This window comes from Anabrus simplex, chromosome 1 (assembly GCF_040414725.1).
Source record: "Anabrus simplex isolate iqAnaSimp1 chromosome 1, ASM4041472v1, whole genome shotgun sequence".
Taxonomy (NCBI): domain Eukaryota; kingdom Metazoa; phylum Arthropoda; class Insecta; order Orthoptera; family Tettigoniidae; genus Anabrus; species Anabrus simplex.
The window spans coordinates 220,277,965-220,287,364 of NC_090265.1; the positions used below are offsets into that span (position 1 = coordinate 220,277,965).

Consider the following 9,400-nt stretch of genomic DNA (forward strand, 5'->3'; position numbering starts at 1 on the left):
CAATTAGTGACATCAGTTCTTCTGGAAACAATTGCAGGATAAATCTACAAGTGTTTCTCAAGTAATATGAACCTTTGGCATACCAATTTAATAATGGAGGCGAGTTGGCTTGGTGGTTGTCATTTGATAACCATACTATCTTCCTTGTTTGTTTGTAGAAAAGTCGTTGTTAGGCACAGGCTGGTTATCGTTCTCTAATTGATATCCCTCGGACGAGTGCGTTCTCGTGAAATGTATTTGTTTCATCAAATTCATCACTGTTATCAGCCTCTTCATTGTTGAATTCACTGGTTTCAGTCTCTCTATCTATTTCGTATCATTCTGATACGTTGTCACCTTCCGAGTCCAGTGGAATGTCATAATTCAGATACAGGATCAGCTTATCACAAATGTTATTATATGTTTACTAATTAATGGATCTGTAAAGGAACATAAACTATTATTAATATGGGATATTGTTATTATTCCGGAGCTTTGCCTACTTAAATATGAACAAAAAAACACAATTTCGGGTATGATACAGAGTAAATCCCTTCAGCCCGCCTGGTGGCCATGATTGTTAAGGCGTTGAAGTCCAAACGGTCTGATACCGTGGTTAACCAGTTCGAGGCCTATTTGTCGAAAAAACTTCACTATCAGAATGTTGGCCGGCGGGGTAGAGGAGGTGGTGGTATAACATTTATAATCACTAGATTGCGAGACAAAAGCCTACTGTTCAATCTTGCAACATCAGACGTTATCGAATGCTTGGGAAATCTAAAGGAACAGGTCACTGGCTACGCGTACGCAGACGACATGGCACTAGGCTCATCAAACCTGGAGGTACTACAGGAATGTATGTATCGCCCAACATTATGGGCAGAGAAGAATAAGCTAGAGATCAATGAGCAAAAGACAGCCCATATGATATTAGGAAGGGAGGGAAAATAACGGCCAAAAACCAACTGTTCTTCACTCCAAACCAGGAACCAATCAAAATAGCAAAGGAATTTAACTATCTCAGAATGACACTACAGACCACTGGAACGACCTACACTAAGCACATCGGGAATAGAGCAACTGCAGCCATAATGACCATCAGTGACATCCAACTCCTGGGCAGGCTCTCTGTACCCACTGCCATAAAGATCTTCAACACCAAGATAACGCCCATAGTGACTTACGGACTAGAATTAATATGGTCACATCTCATCAAATCAAATCTCAAAAACATCGAGCAGATCAAAGCAACATATCTTAAGAGACTATTATGTATATCGAAATTCACTCCCTCTAGACTAACATACGAGCTTGTTTGAGAACTTCTCTTCGGTTACGTGAATGATTTTGATCCATGAAATATCACTGTAATATTTGTCACAAATGGAAGATAGTAATTGCTTTTATTCAAATAAAATCTCAAATCGAAGGTTGATTAAGAAATAATACGAAATATTTTATTTTAGAGAATACATACTTTATTGCCTTACAACTACTATTTCTGCTACGTCGCAGCGCTTCCGTAAGTGTTTTGTTTGTCCAACACTGTCGTGTGTGGTGTCTTTGCTCACTTAAGTTCTTTGGTGTCGTTTTATTGATTTTTCTCATTCTATGTAATTTGATGGGCTGTCACTTTATGTGCACTAACTGATTCGTTAAAAGATTTATTGGTTCAGGGATCATGCTATTTTCCTTTTAAATATATATATATGTATTGATCCAGGGATCATGTTTTTTCTTCCAACAAAATACCCGCACTCTCATTCATCGGTGCCAGCCCTGGACCTCAAGAAAAAACAAACGATGCGGCGAACTTGTTGAACGCTATCACATACTTAAGTCTAAACTGAGAATAGAATCCTTAACAAAATTCTGTACAGACGATTGCTCATAAGAATTTTGTCCATGTACATTTGTGCGCAATAAAACATTTATTTATAAAACAAACGACGGTGCGAGCAGTGGAATGCAAGACATATGGACAAAGATAACAAAAATCACAGACATAGCACTCCCATTCATCGGTGCCAGCCCTGGACCTCAAAAAAGAAACAAAAGACGGCGCAAGCAGCGGAATGCAACATAATGGATTCCTGTTTACAGTCAGTAAATACGTATACATATTTCTTGCTAGTTACGACGGTATTTCTTAATCAACCTCCGATTTGAGACTTTATTTGAGTAAAATCAATGATATCTTCCAATTGTGACAAATATTACGTGACAAATATTACAGTGATATTCGTGGATCAACATCATTCACATAACCCCTTTCTTCATAGAACAATTAAGGCAGAAAATGCCCCTACCATCCACAAAGGTATATCAGGAACTGTTAGAAGAACTTCAGAACAAGAAAAAAGAGATATGGCTGGAATTCTACTCGACCGAAGCAATGACGTCTACAGACTGGAAAGGTGCGGACTACGATCTCCGCCACACGCTGACGCGATTCTCAGTGCACGGGTTCCACCATCGCGTATGCAAGAAAAAGGATTTCCACACTCCAGACGAAGTATTGTGTGTATGTGTACAGTGCGATAAACAGTGTGATCGGTATCATCCGCTATGGTGTCACCAGAGACGTATATCCCTAGCTCAACTTTGTAACGACTAAATTGCTGTATGTAGAACATTTATGCACGTTGTGCGCTTTTCTCTTATTATTATATGACGCTCTTGATGGGAATTCGTCCGTCGGATGGGGAAGTTAAGCCTTGAGCACATCCCTTAGTGCTATTCGACAGGAGTAGGCTATCTGCCGGCACAGGGTTTCACCGGCTCCCTTCCTACTATCTTATATCACGGCATTCATTTCATCTCATCAACTCCTCTGATGAGGTGGTGCTTGGAAGAGCCACGACAGATTTCATCTCACCTCATACCCGACCCCGTAGAGAAACGGGACAAGGGTTGGACGAACGGAGTAACCCCCTTCACGTACCGGTACTATTTCCCACGAGGACAGCCATAACTATTATATTTTATTCTAAAACTTGTCATTATGTATGTATTGTACCAGGAAGGCATAGGCCCTGGCACATACGAGTTATAAATCTTTATTCATTAGCGAACAGCTAAGTTACGATGCACAAACAGCTGTGCGAGAGAATGTTCTCGTTCTCACTGCACTGCGTGAGGGAGAGTGCATGAGTGGAGCAAGGTCAAGTGACGTCAGCACTGCCTGTAGCTTGCCTCCCCTTAGAATTCTCTCGAAACCATTTTTAAGCTTCTCAACGAATGGATCAATAAGTATGAGACCAACACTAAATTGTATCCCATATTTTAAAAGTACAACCCTGCAAATTTGAGATTAAACGGTCCAGTGGTTTCCAAGATATAACAAGCGGAAGTTTGGGAAGTATTATCACCACTTCATCACCTGACTCAGAGTGCTGCTCGCAGCCGGATATAAATAGGTCAACGAACCGAGCGTATATCCAGTGTGTGCACCTTGAACCCAACGATTATGTCAGAACGACAGTATGCTCCATCGCGCTCCGCGAAGACGTAGAGGTTACACCCCAGCACTTTGAAATTGTGCGAAGACGTCGCAAGTAAAGTTTCTACCGCGTCGTGACGAATGAAATGTTATAAAATTTTCTCCGACTAAATCGTCATTGTATAATATTTAGGAGTGTGTTAACCGAGTGAAGTTACAGTAGGAATTGTGAACTGAAGTGTAATTGGAGATTCAAGTATTTCATTTACCAGTTGACGGTATTGTGGACTGTGTCATTTTCTCGTAATTTTTGAACTTTGTCGTTGACTGTGACAGTAGGTCTATTCTAAGACATTGCGTATGATACCCTAAACTGCTACTTTATGACCATTTAAATGATTCTGAGACGCATTTCTCCTAAACTAGTACAATTCTGACCTGTGTGAGATGCTATTCACTAAACATTCAACAAACAACAAAGCTAAATGTGACTATTTTTTCGTGTATTTTCTCGAATTTTCGATTACTACTACGAGAAACTAACTGAATGTTAAGACCTTTTCATGGCAATATTAAGTCGTACGGACTCGTGTTATGCAAATTCATAAAATCTTCTTAATCTATGAACATTATTATTCCAAAGACTGTTGTAGAGACTGTTATTAATGACATTTTTTCAAGTGTTTCATGGACTGTGATGATTATTCTACGGTCGAACCTAAGACATAATCAGTGACTATTATGAACTGTGACAGTGTTCAATCCTTACTCTATAAACTGTGTGTGTGAAAAACTGTGTTTTCCGTTTTGAAAACGACTGTAGATCATTACTTCACTACTTGACTTACGAATCATACTGTAGCATAGACTGTGATATTCTAAGTCAAGCGTTCAACATCTTAAAACAAAAGTGAGAACACGAACTGTGCAATGAGACTTGTAACAGTGTATGATACTAATCTTACTGATGATTGAGAGCTATATAGTCCATTATTTTGTGCCAATTGAACTTTCCGTGTTCCGACATCATCTTTAAAAGAACCTCGGAAATCTTGACAAAGTGTCGTGTGATTCTGCTGCATCGAACGTCATTTCCAGCGTGGGATTAACGTGGTTTCTTCGATCATGGTACCCATCGAGGGACGTCGACGAGGGATAATAACGTGGTATCTTCATTGAACGGACTTTTCACGTTGCTGGTGCTGAGTTCGAATCTTGGCTGCACGCTGCAGAAAGTTCCAGTCACCAAGCCGCAGGACAGTAAGCAGATTCCAGGTGATTTTCTTATATTTTGAGTGAGTAATTCCACTAACTGACTTTTAACAAAGCACTCAGTTAATCAAAGTGCTCCATCCAACAACAGAAAAGTGCTTCGTGTGAATTTCAGCTTGCTATTCATAATAATTCAAGAAGGCTTCATGTCTCGCTTTTGAACTATACCTTCTTTAAAATCTTTTATTACTTGATTAATTTGACGTAGATGAACTCTAGGGTTTGCAAGTGCACTCTTTTTTTATTTTTCAACTTATATGAACTGTAGGAGTATACAGCAAGTGTTTGAAAACTTTTATTTGAACTACCATATTATTAATGGAAGTGTGTGTCAATATTATGTTTAAAAAATATTAGAAAAACTGTAGGTTTGCATCACAAGTGATGGACTTCATGAAATCCTATGTGCAACATGTTATTTTGGTATTTAAATCCATTTAAGAAATCTTAGATGAACTGTAGGGTGTTTACAATCTCTAAGAAAGTGGTAGTTATTTTGGACTTTTTATCAAGTGGATGTCTCAGAAAACAACAGCACCGCTTTATATTTTTGCATTTTTTGGAATTGACTGCAAATTTAATTTTGAAGATTCAACTACAGGGTGATTTACATGAATATTTTAAATAAAAATTATCAAAAAGATTTTACCATCTATTATTCGCCCTGCGAAACTATCTCTGTACCCGCTCCAATAAGTAACCGTACACTACCTGAGATCCTTCCCATGCCCTGGCCCCATAATCATTTCCTGGTACAGTATGATGAATATTCAAACAGAAAATACACGAAAGTATACAAAAGTATACAAAAAATGACCTGCCCCATATTTGTAGATCACGGAAACAAATACAACTGAACACAGAGAACGCAAACAGTGACCAGCACCACAGACATGTGAACTTACTGCGAGTCTTCTAACCACTGGATTCACAGTGCCATCTGATGGCATTGACACAAAGTTCAATCTCTTAGTGTGGAGAACTGATGAAGATAGTGATGTGTATATGTTTTATCTCTGCAGCCAGTTCTGTGTATATACTTCATCTTTGCAGTGAATTGTGTGTAAATGTTTTCTTTCTTTTTCTTGTTCTTCTTCTTTCTTTTTGTATGTGGTCGTTGAATAAATATGGCTGACTATGACACGATATTTCATTTATGGTGGGTGTAACATTTAGCAACTGTTCAAGGAGTACACATTAGTACATAATCACATGTTTTAAACTGCGAACTATCTAAAATTAGGTGTCCTCATTTGAGAGTAAATTCCGCGAGGAGACTAGAGTGAGAAAGCTCACAGTAAAGCTAGTTTTGGATGGGAGCTCTTATTTAAAAAGCAATAAAAGTATACAGCAGTTACAACTACAAAAAACAAACATAAAAATTCTTTTAGTGGTACCGAAACGATATTAATAGTGCAATAATACTCGTGTATCAAGTACAAAAAGCAAATGTTCGAATCCAGTTGTATTTTGGACGATGCACAGCCGAGTTCGGAATATAGGACGAGTCCGCTCAAGTATACTTACGCACGTGATGCATACAGTATTATTATTGAAGCTCTTTAAGTTACATGAAGAAGTTAATGTTAATTAAAAGAGCAGGTTATATTTAAGGATTTTTCCATATTCGTTGAGTCTTTGAAATGAACCACGTTTCTATGCAACGATAATTGCATCTAGTGTCCGGCTTCATAGCTAAATGATTAGCGTGCTTGCCTTTGGTCACAGGGGTACCAGATTCGATTCCCGGAAGGATAAAACAATAACCACCATTGGTTAATTACGCTGGCACGGGGGATGGGTGCATGTGTCGTGTTCATTATCATTTCATCCTCATTACGATGCGCAGGTCACCTAAGGGAGTCTAATCGAAAGACCTACACCTGGCGAGCCTAACATGTCCTCGGACACTTCCGGCACAAAAAGCCATACGCCATTTCATTTTTTTACCTTTCATCTAGTTTATTTATCAAAAACGTTAATTACATACATACATACATACATACATACATACATACATACATACATACATACATACATACATTATCATTATAGACTGTTATGCCTTTCAGCGTTCAGTCTGCTAGCCTCTGTGAATTACTAAACGTCACCACAATTCTCGATTTGCAACTAGTGCTGTGGCCTCATTTAGTTCTACACCTCTTATCTTTAAATCCTTAGAAACTGAGTCTAACCATCGTCGTCTTGGTCTACCTCTACTTCTCTTACCCACCACAACAGAGTCCATTATTTTCCTAGGTAACCTATCCTCCTCCATTCGCCTCACATGACCCCACCACCGAAGCCGGTTTAGGCGTACAGCTTCATCCATCGAGTTAATTCCTAAATTAGCCTTTATCTCCTCATTCCGAGAACCCTCCTGCCATTGTTCCCACCTGTTTGTACCAGCAATCGTTCTTGCTACTTTCATCTCTGTTACTTCTAACTTATGAATAAGATATCCCGAGTCCATCCAGCTTTCGCTCCCGTAAAGCAAAGTTGGTCTGAAAACAGACCGATGTAAAGATAGTTTCGTCTGGTAGCTGACTTCCTTCTTACGGAATACTGCTGATCGCAACTGCGAGCTCACTGCATTAGCTTTACGACACCTTGATTCAATCTCACTTACTATATTATCATCCTGGGAGAACACACAACCTAAATACTTGAAATTATCGACCTGTTATAGCTTTTTTATCACCAATCTGACATTCAATTGTGTTGAATTTCTTACCTACTGACATCAATTTAGTCTTCGAGAGGCTAATTTTCATACCATACTCATTGCACCTATTTTCAAGTTGCAAGATATTAGACAGCAGGTTTTCGGCATAATCTGCCATTAAGACCAAGTCGTCAGCATAGGCCAGACTGCTTACTACATTTCCACCTAACTGAATTCCTTCCTACCGGTACTGTAATCCACTAAACGGGTGCTATGACTAGCGGCCTAGACCGTTAAAGTTAATTTTTTCGGAATGTTATCATTCTGAAAAAGTAGAGAGCATGTACTAGAAAATCCATTTGTAGACTATAATGTGCATGATTTCTACATTAACCATACAAATGGTCCCTGAGTGTATTGTGTTCAGACACACTTCATTAATCAAAGCGTGTCTCAGACCGAACATTTTTAACAGAAGTCATTGGTATTGTCCCTCTGGCTCATTGGCTGAATGGTCAACGTTGAGGCCTTCGGTTCAGAGGATCCCGGGTTCGACTCCAGACCGAGTTGGGGACTTTAATCACCTCTGATTAATTCTTCTGGCCCAGGGACTGGGTGTTTCTGTTTTTCCCAACACTCTCCTCTTCATATTCACACAACACACTACACTACCAACCACCACAGAAACCCTCAATAGTGCTTGCACCCCTCCATAGAGGGTTGGCGCCAGGAAGGGCATCCTGCAGTAAAACAGGACCAAATCCACGTGTGCTACACAGTTCACTCCCGCGACTCCACAGGTGTGGTGAAAAGCGGTAGAAAAATATGAAGAAAGAAGGTTAGTATTTTCCCTCCGACATCAATCATTAAACTTATTATTTCAATAGATTATCAAATATAATTTTCTCGGTAGTAAGAGGTGGTGAAGTTCTAGGTGTGAAATTTATTTTCATGTAGTTCTGTGGTCTGGTGTTCACTCGTTCCTATTCTGATGATAGTTTAAATGAGGAAACCATTAGTTGAGCCCTCATGAATGGCAAACACATCAGTAACCTAGATGACCCGTTCCAAGCTAAGCCGTGAACTTTTTCTTCCACCTGATGGCTTCTAGACAGATAAATGTAATATAGTATAAAATGTGGTTGTTAATTGCCCTTGCCTTCTGTAGTGTTTCGATTTTAATGCTCGGCAGTGTATATTATAAACTTTTTTTTCAACCTTGTCACAACTAGATCTTAGCCGGTGTAATTGTAACAAAAATCATTTCGCTTACTATGTTAAAATAATTATCCTAATTCCCCCTACCTGCCTTAAATATTCTTAAGAGAGTTGGGGCACTTGATATACTAGTACATGTTACTGTTTCAGGAGGAGAACTCCACCCCTGTGCTGAGCCGCTCAAAGGGCCCTGCCTCTTCTTCATCGTACCAGGGCGAGATAGGGCCCTGCACGTCTTCCGACTCCACCCGTTAAACAGCACAGACGTCATCCTGTGTACAACACTAACTTTATCAGAACAGTTCTGTGGTTTTACGATCATCAATGTTCACAAATTATTCATCTTAAATTCTCCATCCTTATTTTTGTTAATGGCGTAATCATTCTCAACAGAAAATAAGTATCTATACATTTTATGTGCTGAACAAGGAAAATGTTATTTTTATGTAAAATACTATCTTCTGTTTCGTGATCTAAAACCGTTTTATATAATAATATTTTATAATTTCATTTCTCCATTCGTACATTCCATAAGATACTAAATGAGCGTGTGAAAGAAACAAACTGGGAGGTGGAACATCAAGTCACTGGTGCCTATTGCTGGATTATCGAATTAACAGTGTCAGTGAAAAATTAACTTTTCTCAAGCGAAACTGGCAAGTGATATTCGCACTTCCACTTTCTGTAAGCCTTCAGGTAGTAAACCCCAAATGTCACTAGAAATACCCTTATTTCCGGAATTAGTATTATTAAGGCCATGTTGTATATACTCTTCCTTTAGTGCATTTTGCTGCCACTGTATACATTATGAATTTCTACAATCT

The 9,400-nt window shown here is 39.0% G+C and overlaps 1 protein-coding gene across 1 annotated transcript in view; it reads left to right on the forward strand.

Moving 5' to 3' along the window:
- The window catches only part of LOC136861518 (uncharacterized), a 246,897-nt gene extending 237,864 nt beyond the window's left edge, over nt 1-9,033 (forward strand). Inside the window, exon 7 of the mRNA XM_068225737.1 lies at nt 8,727-9,033. Coding sequence (XP_068081838.1) covers nt 8,727-8,831 — 105 coding nt within the window. The 3' untranslated portion in view covers nt 8,832-9,033. The remainder of the gene's footprint in view (nt 1-8,726) is intronic.
- The last annotated feature ends 367 nt before the right edge of the window (nt 9,034-9,400 follow it).